General features: G+C 45.6%; 3 protein-coding genes, 1 long non-coding RNA gene and 1 other non-coding gene across 6 annotated transcripts; 4 read left to right on the top strand and 1 right to left on the bottom strand.

The window, feature by feature from the left end:
* The first annotated feature begins 771 nt into the window (after positions 1–771).
* LOC101766440 (replication protein A 32 kDa subunit A) lies at positions 772–3,669 on the top strand. Of its 2 annotated transcripts, XM_004977315.2 has the most exons (10): positions 774–1,024; positions 1,136–1,252; positions 1,388–1,485; positions 1,947–1,988; positions 2,096–2,173; positions 2,252–2,330; positions 2,425–2,520; positions 2,603–2,688; positions 2,951–3,019; positions 3,123–3,669. In XM_004977315.2, exons 1-10 carry the CDS (start codon positions 938–940, stop codon positions 3,196–3,198), a joined length of 828 nt encoding a protein of 275 aa, XP_004977372.1. In that variant the 5' UTR covers positions 774–937; the 3' UTR covers positions 3,199–3,669. The 2 variants fall into 2 exon arrangements, with proteins under 2 accessions (XP_022683660.1, XP_004977372.1); XM_022827925.1 differs by having other exon boundaries at positions 772–1,252.
* A 2,780-nt stretch (positions 3,670–6,449) lies between these two features.
* On the top strand, positions 6,450–9,476 carry LOC101766032 (ribonuclease H2 subunit A). The gene is made up of 9 exons (XM_004977314.2): positions 6,450–6,627; positions 6,714–6,812; positions 7,023–7,094; positions 7,977–8,100; positions 8,178–8,265; positions 8,367–8,504; positions 8,585–8,672; positions 8,758–8,878; positions 9,008–9,476. Exons 2-9 carry the CDS (start codon positions 6,719–6,721, stop codon positions 9,186–9,188), a joined length of 906 nt encoding a protein of 301 aa, XP_004977371.1. The 5' UTR covers positions 6,450–6,627; positions 6,714–6,718; the 3' UTR covers positions 9,189–9,476.
* A 1,611-nt stretch (positions 9,477–11,087) lies between these two features.
* TRNAE-UUC lies at positions 11,088–11,161 on the top strand. The gene has a single exon. It is a non-coding gene; the product is annotated as a tRNA-Glu (tRNA).
* A 120-nt stretch (positions 11,162–11,281) lies between these two features.
* Positions 11,282–12,184, top strand: LOC101765619. Its single transcript, XM_004977313.3, has one exon. It carries the CDS (start codon positions 11,302–11,304, stop codon positions 11,923–11,925), a length of 624 nt encoding a protein of 207 aa, XP_004977370.1. The 5' UTR covers positions 11,282–11,301; the 3' UTR covers positions 11,926–12,184.
* Positions 12,185–18,950: 6,766 nt separating this feature from the next.
* On the bottom strand, positions 18,951–20,833 carry LOC111257826. Its single transcript, XR_002678384.1, has 3 exons — positions 20,732–20,833; positions 19,810–19,906; positions 18,951–19,451 (listed from the first exon to the last, which is right to left on the bottom strand). It is a non-coding gene; the product is annotated as an uncharacterized LOC111257826 (long non-coding RNA).
* Positions 20,834–22,123: the final 1,290 nt, after the last annotated feature.

Genomic DNA, 22,123 nt, shown 5'->3' with positions numbered 1-22,123 from the left:
AATCCGACTGGGAACGAAGCCCTGGTTCCGACAGCAGTGGATGACGCGCTGTCGCGCCGACTCGGCGCCGTTCGTCCGACACCGACTCGGAATCGGTTACCCTTTCCCCTTCCGCGAAGCGTTCTTGGGATTCATCCACCCAACTTGGAAGATTGGGTTTACAGTTTACAAGCTTTGGAGTTTAGACTTAGACCCTCCTTTCTGAAGATTGGCGGTGTCTTAAAAATTGTTGGAATGTCCAGATTTCTTTTGTTGCAGCTGAGTACAAATATCAAATTCTATGACGACGTGCAAGAAGTAGACCAAGTTGTTGCTTCAACAGATCAGTTTCTATCCATTTTTAGAGTGTTATATTCTTGTGTTTTTGAGAGAATGATGTCTGCATGGGATGTTTTAAGTTAAACCCAACAAAAGGATCTACCATTCCTTGGTTCTTGACATGCATACATGAGGAAATGGGAGTTGGGCGTTGATGTAGAAGAAATATGCCTTTAACAAGAAATATGAAAAATAAACAAAAAAAATCTAAACGGGAGGAACGTATTAATTAAAAAACTAATAGTGACCACTGAACTGACCAATAGTTCATCAGACCTTATCCTCTTTTTTAACTGAAAAAAAAGTTCATCAGACCTTACCCCGGGCTTCTAGCTTTCGAAGGCCCAAAACGAAGAAAAGACCCAACAGGCAAGCTCAAAATGAAGAAAAGACCCAACAGGCCGGCCCAAACGAAGAAAAGACCAAGCGGCGGCCTGCTCAACCCTAGCACCCCGACCGTTCTCCGCACTGCGCGCACGCCGCAGCCTGCTCCGCGACCCCGCCCGCCCGTCCTCCAAGCCGGCAAGCTGCGCCGCCACAGCGAGCAGCGCTAGACGCCGCGACACGTCGCGTCCGCGCGGGAGGTCCGCCGAGCAACGTCCACTGGGCCACGGACAAGATGATGCCCTCGAGCCAGCCCGAATTTTCGCCGTCGCAGTTCACTTCCTCCCAGAATGCCGCCGCCGACTCCACCACCCCTTCCAAGGTCCTCTCCTCCTCTCCCCTCACCACATCCGGGATTCAACCGTTGGTTGCTTTCGCGATGGAGTACTATTGTTTCCCTGAGCTAACTTGTGCTCGGTGGTTGGGTTTGCAGATGCGGGGCGCATCGAGCACTATGCCGCTCACCGTCAAGCAGATCGCCGACGCGCAGCAATCTGGCACCGGCGAGAAGGGCGCTCCCTTCGTCGTCGATGGCGTCGAGATAGCTAATGTACGAGATTGAAATGTGCCTTCATCTTTCCGTCTACATTTTGCAACGTTTCCTCTTCGTCGTGTTTTAATTTGTTGGTTGATGATGGACGCCTTCTCGCGGTTAATTCGGCGGCGGTGGCGGTTCCCCTTTCAGATTCGACTTGTGGGGATGGTCAATGGCAAGGCGGAGCGGACAACAGATGTGTCATTCACGCTCGATGATGGCACCGGCCGCCTCGATTTCATTAGATGGTGAGACCATTTGCATGAATCACTTGCTCTAAATTCCAATGTTCTTTTTTCTGGTTCAAGGGTGGAACTTTAGTTCTTAATAGGATGCAGATGATAGCTGTCATCAGAAATTCAGAATTGAGGCATGCAACAATGCGAAATATGCAGACTGTTCTAATATAAAGGGCACACTGATTGATAATTAAACACCACATTTTATCCGCATTAGGGGAATGCAGACTGTTCTAACATAAAGGGCACGCTGATTGATTAAACACAATGCAGTGCAGGTGTGTACATGTTCAGTGAACTTTTAGAGTCATTTGTCTTGATGTCTAAAAAAAGGGGGTATACGCACCAGTTTTAATGTTGGGCCAACCACTTACGATTCAACCAAGGTGTCCATGGGCTATAATGTTGCTCGTATGTGCAATTAGTGACAGATTTCCTTGCTCATAGTTATTTTTATTTCTGTTTCACAGGGTGAATGATGCTTCAGATTCTTCTGAAACTGCTGCTGTTCAGTAAGTATAAGCTATAACCTTTATGTCTTTCCTAAAGCCTAGTCGCCACGCTTTCCTGTGGAGGGATCATCACTTTTCTCTTTCTCCATTTCATCCTGATTATCAAGGAACGGTATGTATGTCTCGGTGATTGGTAGTCTCAAGGGACTTCAAGAAAGGAAGCGCACTACTGCTTTCTCAATCAGGTATCCTTGCAACAAATTCATTTAAGCTTAGCAGCTCTTGCAGTTCAGCATACAGATGACATATGGATTTTATTTCAGGCCTATAACTGATTTCAATGAGGTTACGCTGCATTTCATTCAATGTGTTTGGATGCATATAGAGAACACTAAATTAAAGGTGTCACCCTTTCCTGTAATAAGGTCCACGAAACACTACCATGCTATCTTTCCTGTGCCTGTCTGACAAAGCTGTAATGAGGTTTACGTCGTAGGTTGGCAGTCCTGCACGAACCAGTTCTTCTATGGGAGCGTCAGCCTCAAATGGATTCGGTGCATCAAGCACACCAACATCTTTGAAATCTAATCCAGTAAGTTGTAATTGCAGTTATCTCATTGATCACTTAGTCGAAACTTTTTTCAGATATCATCATGTCTTACTGATTCCTTTAGGCACCGGTGACTAGTGGAGCAAGTGGATCCGATGAGACTGATTTGAATACACAGGTGCTGAATATTTTTAATGAGCCAGCAAACATGTAAGTTGCATATCCATGGCCCTCCCTTTGCCTTGTAACTATATTTTGTCCAGCCCCTACAATGAATTGCACTAGATTAAGTTTTTTTACACCTGACCATCCTTTTCTTTCTTATATCATCTGTTTCTTACCAGAATATGATGCCCCATTACCTGTCCTAAATTTAGGAAATACTTTTTTTCAGTTGACAAATATAAAGTTGATCTTTTGCAATGTGTGGGTTAGCAAGTTGCTCATTTATTTGTCATTGTATCGTTGACAGTGAGAGTGAGCATGGGGTGCATATTGATGAAATAATCAAGCGGTTCAAATTGCCTGAGAGCAAGATCAGGTAGAGCTCTTTCTCTTCTCTTTCACTAGCACACAGAGAGAAAATCAGAAGAAGAGAGTATTCTGAGTGGCTAATATTGTATGCGGTTTTGTTTGCTGTGCAGGGAGGCTATTGTTTATAATGCGGATGTCGGGCACATTTACTCAACAATCGATGACTTTCACTACAAGGCAGCTTGAAGTTGTAGCCAAAATTTCTGTCAGTTGTGAGAGAAGAGATGCATCTGTGGAGTTTGGCTGGAGCTAGAGGAGTTTCTCATCTCCTTGCCCTGGCACCTTTGACGGTTTTGCTTAGGGCTAGTTAGGGTCTGTTCTTTCCATTTGGTAACAGGTTATTAGTTCTTTTGTAAGGTGATGGTTTTTTCTGCTCAGGTTTTTTCCTTAAAAAACCTGGCTGTACCTTGGGTTTCTAAAGCCCCTTTTCTTCATAATATATTGACACACAGCTCTCCTGCGTGTTCAGAAAAAAAGTTGTAGCCAAAATCAAGCATATTTAGTACGATGGCAGCCTGCTTGTATGGCAGATGAGCCTAGAGGAGGAGAGGACAATGTATCATTTGAGAGACCTGATTCCACCTCCTTGTACTGACCAACTCAAGAAAGAAAAGATGGTATGGAGGAAGACTGTTTCATGGTGTTAAACCTATCTAAGATGGTCCTATATACTGCTTATGGAAATGTATTGCTGTTGTGTCAACAAGTTGATTTGCACTGGTAGCGAAAATCTTGCATTACGAATTGATCCACCTAGCTGTATCTCTCCATCCGTCAAAATTTGAAGTCCGAATTGAGTGCTTCGTTTTCACTGGCATTACAAATTTACTGGTGAGGAGGGCAAGTGTTGGAAACTACCCCTACAACAACTAATAATGATACAGTTTCTTCATGTTCGCACAACGTTAGCTTTTGTACCATGATATGTGTCCATTTATGTTGGGCAGTAGTATCTATCTTCAGGGCAGTCTAGGTGCAAATTGGATGAAAATTGAAAACCACAAATTTTATTACAAGTAATATCTTCAATTTTTTATGGGTGTAAAAAGAAGACCAACTGAAGTGTCATTTACACTTGTCATTTACAGGCAGGCAGGCAGAGGGGTATACTGTAATACTGCGATTGCCTGCGAGAGAGCCATCGAAAGATGTACTCACGGTAACACGGACATCAGAAGGCACATAGTATACTGTGCACGTTTGATTAATCACTCGACCAAATTTTACATAGATGTGCACGTTTGATCAATCACTCGACTAAATTTTGCTTCGGAAGAAAAGATTGGAGTTATATGTGACTGATAACTTGCTATTACAATTGGAATTCAGTTGACTAAGGCAGGTAGAAGGATCGATCTGTTTAACAGTACGGTTCAAACAACACTACATCAAAACGAGGTCAAACGTGCACGGGTACCTACATACAGTACTTGATACCGCTTGAAATCTCAAATCACTCATCAGCTTTCAGTAACACTGGCTACCAATTATCACACACGATAGCGCTTGTTAGTTCAAGAGGCATTCGCACTGCTGCTATGCTACGCGAACCATCAACGACGATGGCATGGGAAGCATGCTCGGCTCCGGCGAGGCAGATAAGAAGCCCGGGCCGGCGTAGATGGTCTGCCGTGCCGGCAGCTCCTCCATGTCGTTGCTTCCGGTGCTGCTCTGGCCGTCATCGTCGAACGACGTCCGCTGGAATGGTTGGAAACGGCTGCTGCTGCTAGTAGACGAGGAGGATGTCACGCTCGTCGTCTTGTTGCTGTCCCACCTCTCGGACGACGAGGCGCGTCCAGGGCTACTCTGCCTGCCGCTGCCCGGCGACGACGACGCTGGCGGGGCGCCTGCATTGATCTTGTGCGCGTTCCACCAGTTCACATAAAAGTCGAGCAAGGAGCAACACCATTCACAAGATACTGAATGCAGCTAAAGTTACAGCGAAGTACTTTGATATCAACATATGGATGAACCAAATAGTAGTACATAGCTAGGCATGATGTGCCCGTGCTTTCTACAGATAAATTTTTTTTAAAGGAATCTAAATTCTAAAAATCAAATCTTGCAAGTGCATATCTAGGAGCACGCAGATTACAAACAGATAACACGCGCAGATCACAATAAACATCACTGCCGCATCACCACGACACCGCCTGATCACCCTTGCTACCCAACTCGAGCGATTCCTGAATCCTGATCAACGCAAGCGTATTACCCCGCGTGCGGGTCCAGCTACGCAGAAACGCGGAGCATGAGCAGCGACGATGGCATGGGAAGCATGCTCGGCTCTGGCGACGCGAGGAAGCCTGATCCAGCGTAGAACGCCCGCTGCGGTGGCATGTCCAACTCCATGTCGTTGCTGCCAGTGCTGCTCTGGCCGTCCTCGTCGTCAATCCCGCCGGCCTGCGGCGGGCGAGGCTTCTTGTGCGCGTCCCAACGCTCCGCAGACGACGCGCGGCTCCCAGTCCCAGGGCGGCGCTTGTTGCTGTTCCACTTCTCGCCCGACGACGCCCGGCTCGCCGAGCTGATGCCGCCGCCGCTGCTGCTCGACGAGAACGTCGCGCTCTTCTTGTTGCTGTCCCACCTCTCGCACGACGACGCGCGCCCGGGACTATCCGTGCTCTTGCCGTCCGGGGTGCGCTGGCTTGATGATCCTGACGACGACGCTGGGCTGGCCGGTTTCACGGCCTTGCGCGCGTCCCACCTCTCCACGGCGTCGGCGCGGCAGGGGTTGGACGGCGACTTGGTCGCGTTCTTGCGCGCGTCCCACCTCTCCACGGCGTCGGCGCGGCAGGGGTTGGACGGAGACTTGGTCGCGTTCTTGCGCGCGTCCCACTTCTCGTCGGCGTCGGAGCGGCTGGGCTTGGGCGGCGACATGGGGAGGATGAGGATGCACGGCGGCGTCGGGAGCAGCGGCAGCATCTTGCTCTTTGGAGGGGTCGGGAGCAGCGCCGGGAGGGCCGCGTGTGCCATGGCGAGGTGCACTCGCGCCACCGGTATCGCCATTGATCGGATCGAGGGGAGAGTGGGAGACACGCACACGCTCAGCAGAAGCGCTTCACGATGACGAGCAGAGGAAGCGGGGAGAGATCACGATCGAGCTGATGGGAAGAGGTGATCGTTGGAGGTTGGGATTTATAGGCCCGCGCAGGTCCGAACACGCCATCTCTGATCCCGAGCAGGAGCCGGGAGCTCGGAGTCCGACTGCAGCGCCAGTGACGCTCCGACGGCGTTCGTCTGACACCGAATCGAACTCGAACTACGCTCCGTGGCATTCACGGTTTCATTCTCCTCTGCATCCGGTAGATGGGCTTTTACTGGGTCAATACTTTTCCATCCTCTCCTTTCTAGCCCACTCACTCTGGTGGGGTCCAGGTTCTTCCAGCCCAGATTAGCCCGGCCCAATGCATCGCCTTCTGTCTGGCCGGAGGCGGCAAGCGCTCGTGAGGGGTTGGAAGTTTTGGAAATTGGAACGAAACCCTCCCCCAACTTCCCCGCCTCGCCAGGGAGCCGCCGGCGGTGAGCCCCGCAGCGGCGCAGTCCGCGGTAGGCTTCCTCGCCTCGCTGCTGGGCTGCTGGCTGACGACCGTCTCCTTCTCTCCCATCAGCTGGCTGGTAAGTTACTGAAGCACTTGGGAGTATTTTGGGTCTTGAAGATTCACCCCGCTTATGGCTCTACTCTCGCCCTTGCCCTAACTCAGTGGAAATGGCGGAGGCCACAGCGGCGGCGCCGCCGGAGTGGGCCACCAAGGAGCCCTGCCTGATGGGGATCGACGAGGCTGGCCGTGGCCCTGTCCTTGGTAAACACTCCTCTCTCTTCTGGCTGGTTAATTTACAAATGTTCAGTGGGCTAAAGTGAATTATGATGACAGCTCACGGGAATGTGCAATGTTGCTTGAAATTGTAGTTGGTTTGAACACATTGCCCATAAAGATGTCATGAGCAGGAACGAATTTTTCAGGTTTTGAGCAGAAATTGAGTCATTTCACTTCCTGTAACTGCTCGTGCAGGTCCCATGGTGTATGGATGTATGTACTGCGCACGCTCTTATAATAACACTCTTGCCACCCTCAAATTCGCAGGTTATCTTCACGCGTATCTTCTTCAACTACTTTTTCAATCTAATTTGCTTGGTGGTTATGTTAGTTTGCGAAGCACAGCTCGATAACTCAAAGTAATTTAAGTTCCAGAGACATATAGATATATTTTGGTTTCAAGAACATAAAGAATGATTCTGTGACTATGGACCTGTATCGGATAGAGAAATGGGGTAGCTTGGAAGTAGTAACACATAATCTTTAATAGGTTAATTTTAGACCTGGTTAAATTTTGGTTGATTCAATGAAGTAGATCTGGGAAATAATTAAGAACTTTGGTTGATTTGGCAAGATAGAAGGTAGCATATCTTTTTAAAAGTTGGTGCATATATTTACGAACTTTCGAATTTGTGGAGTACAAAATGAACACATGGTACATCAAGCATATTGTTTTTGATAGGTCCTGATTTTTTTCAAACCAAAGGCTCAGCCTGATTAGGGGCTGCTAATTGCAATCCTCTTCTTGCTTCCCTGGTTTGCCAAATATTCTCTTTTTAATCCTTTTTTCCATAAACTCATAAGTTGCAGCTGCTTCCACTGCATCCTTCTTGTACTGCAAAATATCATGAATTCTTCTCCTTTTTTTTCATATTTTAAGCGCTTCACCTTCTGACATTTTAGAGTTGCTTGTCGAGACAGCTCCTGTTTTTCTGTGGCATACTGACATATTGCATGAATTCAACCTTTAGACTGGCCAAATCTTGAATCTGTCTAGGTATGTGATGCTTATTATTGTAGGACTGTCCAGTTGTAGAGTAGGTTGGATATGTTAATGTCCATGGGCCCTGGAAAAGTTGAAGTGTAGTTGTGCTATTAACACATTGACTGATAACTAATGTGGCCTATTGGTCTTGTCTTTGTGAACAGATTCAAAGACCTTGAAGGAGGAACAAAGGGAGGAGCTATTCGAAAGTTTAAAGGTCAATAGCTCTATTGGGTGGGAAGTGGATGTCATATGTCCAAAGGACCTATCTGCTAAAATGTTAAAAAAGTATGTCTAGTAGCCTTTGTACCTAGTGAACTGCAAAACTGACATTGTTATCTTAATTAATAGTCTCATTGTTTCAGGTCGAAAGTAAATCTAAATGAAATATCACATAACTCTGCCATGGGCCTAGTTAGAAAAGTCCTTGACATGGGAATTCTACTGGCAGAAGTAAGAGCATATGTTCTTGAATACAGAAGGACCTCCTGTGCAGTTATCCATATAAGATTATCAACTACATTGTTTTGGTAATTATATTCCTCCTTGAAAAGGTATATATAGATACAGTGGGAGATCCTGAGAAGTATCGGATCAAGCTGACCGAAAAGTTTCCAGGCATCAAATTTGTGGTTGCCAAAAAAGCTGATAGCCTTTACCCAGTTGTTAGTGGGGCAAGTATAGTTGCAAAGGTGATTTCATATGAAATTTTCTCGTGTGACTGCATTTTTATAGGCTTAAGTATTTCTAATGTCTTAATGTTCAACTGCAGGTCACTAGGGACAGGGCCTTGCGAAACTGGGTGTTTGATGAAACTGCTCTGAATATGCACATGAAAACTGGATCAGGATATCCAGGAGGTAACTGATTCCTCATTGTAAGGGATTTTATCAAACTGTAATCATATGACTGCTTCATTAAAGAACATCCTAATTTATGGTGCAGACCCTGATACTAAGCAATGGTTAGAAGATCACAAGCACCCGGTATTTGGCTTCCCAACCCTGGTTCGTTTTAGTTGGGGAACTTGCACGCCCTTCTTCAAGGATGCAGTTGAGGTTACATGGTGTGTTCAATTTTTGACTCTATGTTCCCAACTTTCTTTTGTTGAACAAATTTTGTCTCTGTGCTTTGTGAATGGCAAAATGTGATTCTGATTGCGAGTATGATTTGTGCCACATGGAATGACGTGAAGGGAGACTGATGAAATTGATGAAGATGCAACTAACAATGGAAGTGCCAAGCGGCAAGTCAAGCTTTCAAGCCTAGGCTTTACCGGTTTCAAAAGGAAGACTGAAGAGATCGAATCGAGTGGAAAAGGGCGTTGCAAGTTCTTCCAGGCTCGCAAGCTTGAGCTGGTCAGGAAGTTCCAATGATGTGCACTAATTTGGCATTTGGTGGTACCGTTTTTCTATTATTCTTCTGAAGCTTGATTTGAACACTCGCATGTCGCATGTCGCATGTTCAATGAAAAGGGACCTTCCGAAATCAAGTAGAAAGTAGTAGATTGAAACTTTGCTGGAGCGGCAAATGCTGGGTAGGTGTTTGTCATGTGTTGTAAGGAACTGTTAGGAATTGTAGTCTGAACTTTGCTGAGATGTGAATCATGACGATTGGAAACTAATGGAAGATGTGAACAGTTACTGGATGCTACTGCAAGTTTATTTGCTTTGCTGGTTTGTTTGTTGCCACATTGACTTGCGTCTGTTCAGGCCAATGTGTGGCAAGTCCTTCATGTTCTGCACGCCACGGGATTACTGATCTGCGTGCACGGAAATAGATCAAGGTTTGCGCTGCTGGTCACCTGTATGCAAGCACCACCTGACGGGGCACACACGTTGCATTGGAAGCCAAATGCAGAAAGAACGAACACCTGGATTATCCTCTGCCACAAATCAGATAACAATCCTACTCGATCAAGAAAGATACCAAAAGATTCTGTTGTTGTTGTTCCAAGTTCCAATTACTGCGTCCTTCAAACTGCTATATATATACACCTGCATTGTGTAGGTCATCCTACTCACCTTTTCGTTGCAGAGATGACTGAACTGATTGGATCCAGAGAACATGGCATCAAGAGGCTGGAAGGTACTTACGCGTTATCTTTTCCCCCATCTCTATCGAACTAACTAACTAGTCTTGGATCTGGTTCTACCAATGGCATCTGTGATGTGTGCTATCTTGCAGACTTCAAGAGTGAAAAGGCGAGACAAGAGGCGAAGTCGAGACGCATGGCTGACGGACAAGGAGTACCTGGCTATCGTGGCGAACCCTCATCGTTACACCAGCCTGCTCGCCGGCGACTTGGGGCACCTGGACGCTCACTCCATCCTCACCGGACCACAAAACCTAGATCCTTAAGTTTCTGATACATCTACCATCTACGGCGACTTCTTAGCATCATAAGCAATTTTGTGTGTGTGTGTTCGACGCTCTTGTATCTGTTGATTGCAGATAATGTCTTGTTTCTCTGCAACAAGAATCTGCGTGACGCTCTCGACCTTCCAATGAGCGAGTCCCTGTATGTGCTGGTCAGCCGCCAAGTTCTAGCTGGGCCTTCAACATGCCTGGCTGCATCTCCCATGCCGTTTGTTTGTTATGGTCGACAACCTTTGATAAGAGATGTTATTGTTGCAGGTCAAAGGCACAAGGTACATGACACTGACACGCTGCTTCGACCACGTCCTCGAGAGGAGGGAGTACGTTCTAAAGTATGTATGTACAAGTGCGTGAATACATGACAGAGCCGCTGCGGTGATGCTAGCGAGGCGGCTGGTAGCTGACATCCGCGCGTACCGCAACTCGTCCGACGACAAGAGGGAAGAGATCCTGCGGCAGATCAAGGGCCAGAGCTCCGGCAGCGGCGGAGGCAGCCTGATTGCCTGAGCTGTTGAAGACTTGAGCATTAGCAGAAATGCTATGGCCTATGGAGGCCTGACCAGAATTTCCGGTTGGGACACTGGCAAGTTCAATGAAAATGCGTGCAGCTTTGCTGAAGTGTCGATGCTGCACACAAGTTGCTGCTGTGTCATCGTCTTGTTTTCCTCAATCTCAAATCCTGAAAAGACAGATTTTGATCTTTATAACTAGACTTTTGCTTTGAATTTTATGTATACTAATATAATTTTTTGTAGCAACAAGACTGCAAATCCCAGGAAAATACTTTCAAATGTGTAGCGTCAATAGTGGGTCAAAGTCTATCCTCATCACCTCAGATGTAGAACTGGGAGCTATCCTGCAGATGTGTACCATTTGAGCGCTCCATCCGCATCCGATCCATTGTCGTCTAGTCCGGTTAGGATATCTAGCTTTCACCCAGACGACCCGGGTTCAAATCCCGGCAATGGAATGTTTTTGCTTGCATTTTTTTGTGCTTTCGTCAAAGCAACCGCAGTACGAGAATCTGATTCCGTAGAACCTAGAGGGCTAAGATGCAAAAGCGGTAAACAACTTCCCCCCCGGCCCTCCCCCTTCCTTCCTATAAGCTCGATGGCGCCCGCCTCCCCTCGCCGGTGCCGTGTCCCCTCGTCCGCGCACGCCCAGCCCACCTCCACCTCCCATGCCGGAGCGCCGCCACATCGCCGGAGATCCGCCGTACTGGTGATCCCCGGAGCAGGCGCGATGGACCGCCTCCTGCTCTCCCGCCCACCGCTCCCCGTCCCCACCCACGCCGCTGCGGGCGCCGACGGCGACCTCCTCGAGCTCGACGTCCTCTGGCCCTCCAGCGCCTCCGCCTCGTCCGCGATAGGGCTCGGCCTCCTCGCCGCGCTCCCGGAGGACGAGGGCAAGAAGAAGAAGCGCGCCGCGGGCGGGGGCCCCGCCCGATCCGCCGCGCGACCCGTCCCGGAGACCGCCGCGCTGGCCGCGTCCGGGATGGCGAGGTCGGCGCCGGTGCGGATTCCGTCGGAGCCCTCGCGGAGGGGGAGGTGGGCTCACGCCGGCGCGGGCGGCTGGGAGGACGCCGGGGAGGCCATGGTCCCGCCGCACGAGATCGTCGCGCGCCGCGCGGCCGCGCACAGCTCGGTGCTGGAGGGCGCCGGGAGGACGCTCAAGGGACGCGACCTCCGCCGCGTCCGCAACGCCGTCCTGCGCCGTACCGGCTTCCTCGACTGAGGCGGAGGCGAGTCGTCACGTCGCATTCGCGATAAAGTTTTGACCATGTTTTTCCCCCCTTCACGATTTTGTTTCCTTTCCCGATGTGTTTCCATCCGGCTATTTTGATTTCATCCCCTGAGTGAGGAGTAAGGGGTTGGAAAAATTGAGGTGAGGTGAGTGAGCAAGGACGTAATTATGATGTTGTTCCGTCACGCATATATGGAAATTTTGGCCCTTATATTTATTCAATCCGTGTGCCCTGTTTGTTGAGAAGAAATTACTAGTTGTTAGTTGAGCTAAGTAATGTAGTTCCTTATGAATTACTATGTCCAGTTCTATGCTTGTGTTTGGCTGCTTGTTAATAATGTCCAGTTCAATCGGAGCTTCTCAGAGTGATTCATGCAGAGAATGAATGTAAAAAAATGCTAGATCGAGTCATTGGTGGTTATGCCTCACAGAAATTATTGGTTGTTAGTGACAATTAGTAATGAAAGTTGTTGAATATGGAAAGTTACCACTATTTTCTTCTTTAATTCATGACATGATCTTGTTTAGTTCTCGTTTTCTAATAACCTTGTTTAATTAACTAAAGTAGGTCTGTCCCAATAGCATGTTTCCATTTCTAGCTTCTGATGTTCCGAATAATGCAAACGTGTGGTATCTTTGAGATGAAAACTTTTTTCTCCATCGGTTTAGACCTTATCAATTGGTCTTGATAAATGGTAGCTGCTAGTTTAATCCAATTTTATTCATGTCAAGCATTGTCACACACAAAGCTGAAAATGGATGTGAACCTGGCTGCTATTATTCATTTGGGGCTTTATTTGTTAAACATTGTTGTGTTCATATATAGATTGTAGATAAATTAACTTCAAAGTGAAATGATATGAGTTGACAGAGAGAATATTTTTTATCTCTGTTAGAATACAACTTATCTCAAAGAACCATAAAATTAGATTTATTTGTTGTCCTTTTCAGCAATAGTTGGTGGTAGGCCAAAAAGATCAACTTTGATATTGGAATAATCATTTGTTGTTAAGATGTTATCTGATTATAAGAATGGTTCTTCTCCAATTAATTCCCAGCATTCCATTGCCCTCTAACGCTTTTATTCATGCCTTCATGGACAAGGACAACCGTTGCATTACTGTAGCGCTACTTATGAAACGGTCCCACAATTTGAACGCAGTGATTGATTCAGCCAGTGATTCAAAGTGTGCGCGGTCCTTGTATTATCTCAATCAAGATACAGCTACTAACATGCATTTGCTATCATGTCCTGTGCCATAAAGTTGTTTGCTTGGGTCATTTCAAAACGTTAGCAATTAAATCCATTTGTGCATTAACAAAGAGTTGCTTTGTTTTGATAATTCTCATATGTGAGTACAATGTGGTTAGTTAGATTTCTGTAAATGGCATATTGCCACCAAACAAATAATTGAATGTTGAATGATTGACCGGTGCTGCAGCTCCTGAATACTCTTATGTTATTGGCTAACACTGTAGCAGAAGACTATTCCAACACCATGACAGAGTCATGCTGTTGAGATTTAGTCAAATAAAACGGCCATCTTTTGTGAATGAGGAAATAAGCCCATTTTGCGTAATAACTAATTGTTGAAGATTAAACTCATAATTTCACTTGTTCGTTAGGTCACTCTGCACTTACCGACTTTGTGGATGCTATGCTGAAGATATAAATCTATTTGCAGTGGGTTCCATTGCATGTTCTTTTATGAATATACTTGATTGTGCTTTTCAGTTCTCAGATATCATGATCATGGGAACAGTTTTGCAGAAAGCGACTCACCATTTAGATGCATTATTTTACTGCAATGTTAGGCTCATACTTTGGTTGTTAATGGAAACGATGCTGACCTGAAAGTGACACTGCCTTTATGCTTAACCATTCGATATCGCTTTCTAAGATTTGGTCCACTGATCTCCCTTTATTCGATTCCGTCATGCAACTATGCTTATCAATTTCGTTGCCCTGTGGGCTTTTACATTATGAATCCAACTGCTCTGAATATGCAATGCATCTTCCATTCTGTACTGTTGATGGCGACTCCAAATTATTTGAGGAGCATATGCGATGTCCAGCTCATAATTTTAATTTGAATTGGTCCAACTCATCTCTTTGGTACAGAATAATATCCTTGGATGCTTTCATCCTGTGATCATCAGAATTTAAAAGGCTCTGTATGTTGTGCTGCCACTGCGATGGAACTTTGGGGGACCACACAGCCCAATGAAATAGTTTGCTCATGCCATCTCATAGATCTCCAACTCCCTAGACAATTTCAAAGTTGTTTCTTTTTTATGTTTCAATATGTGATGATCTCATTGTCGTGTGGGAATATCTGCATGAGATATGTTGCTCCCTGGCCATACGTTTGTGGTTGCAATCCTGACCAGTCAGTGTATGACTCATGTGCTACCTGTACACACTATTGTTCAGCTTTTGGATATTTTTTTTACTTTGTATTTATTTCCTAGTGAAGTTCCATTTACTGATGGCCAAAGTGATTACTGTTTCTATAAACTGTGATCACTCTGATAAGGATCAGCTGCATAATGACGGTTAATTTTCAAGATTGTACTGCACTACTACAAAAGTATAAGATCTCAATTTGGGAATGAATGCGGTTGAAGGCAAAATGGAGGCCCATCTGGGAATTCCTTAATGCTGTATACTACTCTTGTTGGCCCAGACTTTCATGTGAGATCTGTGTAACTGTGTTTGTCATGGAATCTTACTGTTTGCTGGTGCTATTGCTATGGGTTTGAATTTGATTGTGGTCCTGAAACGCATTGTCATCTTCTGTTGCTGTAAATGTTGTCCTGTGATTTCATACACTCCTGCCTAGTTTATATCAATCTTTTTTCCTTTATATATATGTACTTAATTTTTTGCATGACTATTTTTTTTCTTTATTTGAGCCTTGGATAATTTGTAAACCTGCTGAAGTGCCGACCCTTTCTCTCCCTAAACTGTACAGAAGCTGAGGCTTCAGGCTTTGTGGTCAGGTGGCGCATCTCGTGAACGTCCCGTCGTCCCCAAGGCTTTGTTACCTGTTGGCCACGGAGGGTGTACCGAGTTCTCCACACCGATTTTCATGCGGGACAAAAATAGAAATCAGAGTGTACTTTTTATTTGGCACACTAATAATTTCCAATATTTTGAAGCGTCGTCGGATAGGAATCCTATTCAGACAGATCCGAATCCCATAACAAAAATCTTTCAAGTTTGACGTTCCAAGCCAGATAAAAACATTGGCGGGTGATCGGGCGTGGCAAATGCTCCCGTGCTCCTAACCATAAAAATTATCTCAAAATGTTATTACTTCATCTTCTTAAAAGAAGAGATGGAACTATGGTTACCTATCTTGGCTCACCGTAGGTTGCACGTTTATACGAGGAGTTCCAAAAGACTCCGATGAGATTACAAGTGCTGGTTGGTTTAGAATCCAGTTCTAGTGCGTACCATCTCGTAGATAAGCTAAGCAATCTATCCTAACTATACTAGAACCGGACTTCTAACCAACCTATATTGTTTCGGTTACATGAGATTCAATATCTCTAACACTTCTAGCATTGTGCTAAAATTAAGGATGACAAAATTTTGTTCAAGGAATAAAAAAAAAAGAAAAGTCATCAGTGCATAAACAACGTAGGAATACTAAGTGTTACTGCTGGATTTTGAGGGTCTTGTTTGGGAGCAAAATATTCTGGCCCAATCCACGTTGGTATGCTATAATTAATGTACATTGGGCAGGAACTGTGGGCTCCCAAACAGGCTGTCATTCTGCAGCTGTGCTAACTGATTTGATACTGCATGCAATTATTTACTTACCACTTCGCATTTGGCAAGCTGTACGAACTAGGCCCTTCCGCATGTAAGTGTCTGGATATCTTCAATCCCTCTTTTAAATACCGCACATCAGCTTTATTCCCTTTAATTATGTGTATTTGAGTTTTTTTTCTTACGTATATAGTATATAGGTTAAATAGAGATTGAAGAAGTATTGTATTCGGTGCATGAGGAACCAATAAAAAAACATAAGAAATTTCCATGCATATAAGGTTCTCCATCCTTCTTCCGCACCAAAATATTAAATTATATTACCACTAGACTATTTAAAGTGGTAGGAGCCTTTACAACATATCTGCATAAAAACAAACACAATTTCGTAAACTATATATATATAAAAATAGTAGGCTAAAGTTACAGTACATTTCCAGAGTACAGGGATTTGAGTGCAATTACAATGTTCCTTTTTTTTGGAAAAATTAGTTCAATACTAGTTTCAACAAATTACAAATATGAATGAGGGCCAGAAAAATTGATATGCGCATAAAAAAGAGAAAAGGTGAACACATGATGTGGGTGTAGCTTCTATTATTTTTTAGAAACTTGGGCCCCTCTCTTGCACAACAAGAATATGGGCCGTTGGTTAGGCCCTCCTCCCTGCTGTCCATGGGCCCTTTGCTGTGGGCGGTCGCCCTTATGGGCCTGACCTAGAGACACGAAGCAAGGATCACTTCCGGATTTCGATGGAGGAGAAATCCTTTCTCTGTCTAAAGTCATGGGTCAAAGGATGTAATTCGACTTACTTTTGTTTTGCACTTTCCTTGTTTCTCGTATGGCTCAACCTCTACCTGCATCTGTAGCTGCGGTTGCAGAGGAAATGGAGTTGTGCAAGCGAGTCATACAGGCTCATAGGAATTCGGTCGTGAGGATTTACGTCAAGAAACGAGATCCAATTACCCAGCGTGTGTATTCCACATCTGGGACTGGGTTCATTGTCCATATGGATCCTGGTTTCTGTCTATTGATGACTTACGCACATGTGTTACGACATCATATTCATAGGGAAATCTCTGTGCTCTTAGATAACGTACGTATTGGAGCTAGTGTGGTTTTGTGTCTGCACGCCTTTGAATACACGCCTTGCCCCACCACGGGCAGGAAAGATGCCACTGCACATTGGAACCACGGACTACATGTCCGTTAAAGGCAATCCAAGCTCTGCCAACTTCAATCAGCACTGCCTAGTGGTTGGTATCCACATCAGTGGATGAGATCAAATGACTCAATTTGTGTGCCTCGCTGTTGTGGTGTTGGTGCTGGTAGAGTACCTAATCTGAAAGGTGTAGCATTGCTTGGCTCATTTTTCCTCTTATATTTTAATCCAAAAATGCATAATCCATTTAATTTTAGTTTGGCTGAAAACTTAACTTGTCCCTTTTCCTCAGGGACTGATGCCATTAGGCGGTTGTGGTACTAATGTTGCTGGTTTGCTAGACCAAATTGTTATAAGTGAACGTCAAGTTGGAGAACCTGCCACTGGAGCTGGACCTTCTTCAGCTGGAGCTGGAGTTAGATCATTTTCTTCTTCAGCTCAAGCTGGACCTTTTTTTCGTCAGCTGGAGCTGGACCTTCTTCTTCGTGATCAAACAATAGAGTTTGGAAAGGTTGAGGTTCGATCGTCCAGCTGACTAGCCGATCGGATGTGGAGCTTGTGTTTGTTTCTCTATTCCTAGAATTAGCTGCACCAGAAGACTCAACTAACGGTGTATGTCTATCTAATAGCCGGTTTGCTTGCTCACTCGATAGGTACACATGTCATGGTGATGAGACTACTATTTTTATTTATGTGAGAACTTAATTCACTTTTGTATTATTAGTAGCTTTCTACTCATCATACAAAGGTGAATTAAGTTCTCACATAAATAAAAATAGTAGTCTCATCACCATGATATGCGTATCTATCGAGTGAGCAAGCAAACCGGCTACTAGATAGACATACATCGTTAGTTGAGTCTTCTGGTGCAGCTAATTCTAGAAATAGAGAAACAAACACAAGCTCCACATCCGATCGGCTAGTCAGCTGGACGATCGAACCTCAATCTTTCCAAACTCTATTGTTTGATCACGAAGAAGAAGGTCCATCTCTAGCTGACGAAAAAAAGGTCCAGCTTGAGCTGAAGAAGAAAATGATCTAACTCTAGCTCCAACTGAAGAAGGTCCAGCTCCACCGACAGGTCCTCCAACTCGACGTTCACTTATAACAATTTGGTCTAGCAAACCAGCAACATTAGTACCACAACCGCCTAATGGCATCAGTCTCTTAGGAAAAGTACAAGTTAAGTTTTCAGCCAAACTAAAATTAAATGAATTATGTATTTTTTGGATTAAAATATAAGGGGGGAAAATGAGCCCAGCAATGCTACACCTTTCAGACTAGGTACTCTGTCAGCACCAACGCCACAACAGCGAGGCACACAAATTGAGTCATTTGATCTCATCCACTGATGTGGATACCAACCACTATGCAGTGCTATTTGAAGTTGGCAGAGCCTGGATTGCCTTTAACGGACACGTAGTCCATGGTTCCAATGTGCAGTGGCATCTTTCCTGCCCGTGGTGGGGCAAGGCGTGTATTCAAAGGCGTGCAGACACAAAAGCACACTAGCTCCAATACGTACGCTATCTAAGAGCACAGAGATTGCCCCATGAATATGATGTCGTAACACATGTGCGCAAGTCATCAATAGACAGAAACCAGGATCCATATGGATAATGTACCCAGTCCCAGATATGGAATACACCCGCTGGGTAATTGGATCTCGTTTCTTGACGTAAATCCTCACGACCGAATTCCTATGAGCCTGTATGACTCGCTTGCACAACTCCATTTCCTCTGCAACCGCAGCTACAGATGCAGGTAGAGGTTAAGCCATACGAGAAACAAAGCAAGTGCAAAATAAAAGTAAGTCGAATTACATCCTTTGACCCATAACTTTAGAAAGAGAAAGGATTTCTCCTCCATCGAAATCCGGAAGTGATCCTTACTTCGTGTCTCTAGGTCAGGCCCATAAGGGCGACCGCCCACAACAAAGGACCCATGGACAGCAGGGAGGAGGGCCTAACCAACGGCCCATATTCTTGTTGTGCAAGAGAGGGGCCCAAGTTTCTAAAAAATAATAGAAGCTACATCCACGTCATGTGTTCACCTTTTTCTCTTTTTTATGCGCATATCAATTTTTCTGGCCCTTATTCATATTTGTAATTTGTTGAAACTAGCATTGAACTAATTTTCCAAAAAAAAGGAACATTGTAATTGCACTCAAATCCCTGTACTCTGGAAATGTACTGTAACTTTAGCCTACTATTTTTATATATATATAGTTTACGAAATTGTGTTTGTTTTTATGCAGATATGTTGTAAAGGCTCCTACCACTTTAAATAGTCTAGCGGTAATATAATTTAATATTTTGGTGCGGAAGAAGGATGGAGAACCTTATATGCATGGAAATTTCTTATGTTTTTTTATTGGTTCCTCATGCACCGAATACAATACTTCTTCAATCTCTATCTAACCTATATACTATATACGTAAGAAAAAAAACTCAAATACACATGCTTAAAGGAAATAAAACTGATGTGCGGTATTTAAAAGAGGGATCGAAGATAACGAGACACTTACATGCGGATCTGGTTCGTACAACTTGCCAAATGCGAAGCGTATGTAAATAACTGCCAGCAGACAAGAACAAATATCAAATCAGTTAGCACAGCTGCAGAATGACAGCCCACAGTTCCAGCCCAATGTATATTAATTACAGCATATAAACATGGATTGGGCCAGAATATTGGGCTCCCAAACAAGACCCCCAAAATCCAGCAGTAACACTTAGTATTCCTACGTTGTTTATGCACTGATGACTTTTCTTTTTTCTTATTCCTTCTTGAACAAAATTTTGTCATCCTTAATTTTAGCATGATGCTAGAAGATGAAGAGGTGTATCTAATAACATTTTGAGATAATTTTTATGGGTTGGGAGCAGAGCATGGGAGCATTTTTATATTTAACAAAAAGAACACAGTACCGTACCTCTTGGGCTGGTTTTGTCTGGCTCCGTTCCGCAGCTGTAGACTACGCTATCGTTTCCACTTCCTTCACTTGCTTCTCCTTCTCCTCACTTTGCTTTCTTGATTCATGTACCAAAACGAAAAATGCAAAACCAAAATTACCAAGCATGCTTCGTCTTCAGCAACAAAAATATAGAAGACAATAAACATGCGTGCTTGAGCATTCAGGGAAAAAAACTGTACGACAAGATAGCAAGAAACGACAATGCAAGCAAGAAAGTAAACAAAGAAGGTGCGGTGAGGTGGCCCGAAAGGAATCGGTATCCAACGATCGAGCACTAGCACGTTGAAACATGCTACTGTTGCCGTGAAGCAAAGCAAAGCAATTGAAGAAGGGAACGAAAAGGCTTTGTAAGTTGCATCAGCAAGCAGCTCTAATAAGCTAGCTACTCCCCCACTGCGCACTGCCTGTCCCATTGCATGGTCGCCGTCAAGAAGCAAGCATTTGCATGAATCAATGCATGTGCAGTGGTAGCAAAATTATACAACGCACAGTCTCACGTCGGCTTCGAGCAGTTTGAAGGAGCGGCCGTCGACGGCGAGCAAGGCAGGTGGGGTAGTCATACCGGAGACGCGTGCCTGAGGGAGCCAGGAGGTGCGTCCGGCCGGTGAGGGCATCGGAGACGTGCAGGTGAGAGTAGTGCCGGCTGCGGAGGACGATGAGCCGCCTCGTGAGGCCACCGGCTCGGCCGGCGTGAGGAACCCGGCATCGAACTGGAGGGCAAGAACACGTAGGAGACGCCCAGCAGGAGGGCGCCGTTGGCCTCGACGCGGCGGCCCAAAGCCACTAGGGGGAAAATCCGCCAAGAAGCGCGCGCATGCATGAATCAGTGCTCTAGCTAGCGGCTGATGGAGTGATGGAGATGGAAGGAGAGCGAGCCTACCTTGGAAGAAGATGCGGTTGCCGCTGCAAAAACGAGCACGGCCGGGCTAGTGGTGCATGGCCAACAGGGGGGGAGGAGGAGGTATATGAGATCGAAGGCAAGAGGTTGTGCCTAGTAAAATAGGGCTAGTAAAATAGTACTACATGATGAGTGAAACGTCTCCCAAACGGGTCTCTTCTGGCTAGGGCTAGCTACCACCGGCCAATCCGCGCACTGGTAAGTGGTAATAAATGATGGTACACGGTACAGTCGATTGAGTATGGGTGGCCTCCTCTTCATTCAATTCGGGTGTATATACAAATCCAAAACACAGTTGCACAGCTGCAAAGCTTTTCAAGGAAAAAAAAGAACACAGCTGCAAGAAGCCAAGAAGTAGCTCATTCACAAACACGATCGATGATTCGAGATCAATCGTGCAACAAGAAAGCTTCTTGTAGGAATAAAGAAGACGGCAAAGCTGCCGGCCGGCCGGGTCCCCTTGCGAACGACTACAGTACTGCTGCCTCTTTGTCTGTCATCAGCAAGGTGTATCCATTCGTTGCGTTGTTTTTTTCTTTTTTTTTAAGATAAAGGAAACTTAATTTATTGATTTTAGGAAATTAGATCACCCTAGAAAAACCATAAGACCCGTCGACAACGTTATGTTCCGGGCAGTGTATACCATGACCTGGAGGTGCTCATCCTTCGGTGCAGTCCCTGACCTGAGAATTAATTGTTCCAGTTTGCCATCCGATCAGAACACTACTCCTGCGAGATCAGAATGCAAAGACAGCAGGGTGCGCTCAAATCACCGTACCCGTGCAGTATCCGTGCCATGCGGCTAGCGGCTACTAGCTTTTTTCAATGGTGCAAGATAGAAGTGACTCTTCCACAAGACCACAACCATGATGATTATTGATTGATTTATAGTTGTAAAAGAGTAATCCAGTCGCTAATGCGTGATAGAGATAGATATATGCTTAATTTCAGGGATCACGATGGAGATGGCAAGCTGCCGGCCGGTCCACGAGTCACGAGAGATCGAGAATGGTGGTGGTGGATGCAAGATGATGCATGCATGCCTTCCACCAATCCGCTTCCACTGCGTTGTGTTGCAGGCCTGCAGCAGCGATGGTATAGCTTCCGTGTTCGCCGCCGGGCGGGCCATGGCTTCCGTGTTCGCGAGAGCACCGTTTCCACCGCGCTCCGCTCGCCGCGTGGTGTGGGGATCGGATCAGATGGAGTATCCATACAGTCCTTTGATATCATCTGCTCTGCTCCTCCACCGGCGACAACGCGTGCACCTGCGCGCTGCTGGGAGCTGGCAATTGATTGACTCTAGCTAGCGTCTAGCCCCTCTCTTCGTACGACTATACACAGTTACCAAGCAGTAGTAACTCCACAACCACCATG

This window comes from Setaria italica, chromosome VII (genome assembly GCF_000263155.2).
Source record: "Setaria italica strain Yugu1 chromosome VII, Setaria_italica_v2.0, whole genome shotgun sequence".
Classification (NCBI taxonomy): Eukaryota; Viridiplantae; Streptophyta; class Magnoliopsida; order Poales; family Poaceae; genus Setaria; species Setaria italica.
This window is presented reverse-complemented; position numbering and strand designations above follow the sequence as displayed.

Excerpts from the sequence above, each read along its gene's own strand:
- LOC101765619 (XM_004977313.3), top strand. The coding sequence starts at position 11,302 with ATGGCGCCCGCCTCCCCTCGCCGGTGCCGTGTCCCCTCGTCCGCGCAC.
- LOC101766032 (XM_004977314.2), top strand. The coding sequence starts at position 6,719 with ATGGCGGAGGCCACAGCGGCGGCGCCGCCGGAGTGGGCCACCAAGGAG. Across the intron at positions 7,095-7,976 it reads TGCCACCCTCAAATTCGCAG|ATTCAAAGACCTTGAAGGAG; the intron begins GTTATCTTCACG and ends CTTTGTGAACAG. Across the intron at positions 8,673-8,757 it reads TGGATCAGGATATCCAGGAG|ACCCTGATACTAAGCAATGG; the intron begins GTAACTGATTCC and ends TTTATGGTGCAG.
- LOC101766440 (XM_022827925.1), top strand. The coding sequence starts at position 938 with ATGATGCCCTCGAGCCAGCCCGAATTTTCGCCGTCGCAGTTCACTTCC. Across the intron at positions 1,253-1,387 it reads ATGGCGTCGAGATAGCTAAT|ATTCGACTTGTGGGGATGGT; the intron begins GTACGAGATTGA and ends TTCCCCTTTCAG. Across the intron at positions 2,174-2,251 it reads ACTACTGCTTTCTCAATCAG|GCCTATAACTGATTTCAATG; the intron begins GTATCCTTGCAA and ends ATTTTATTTCAG.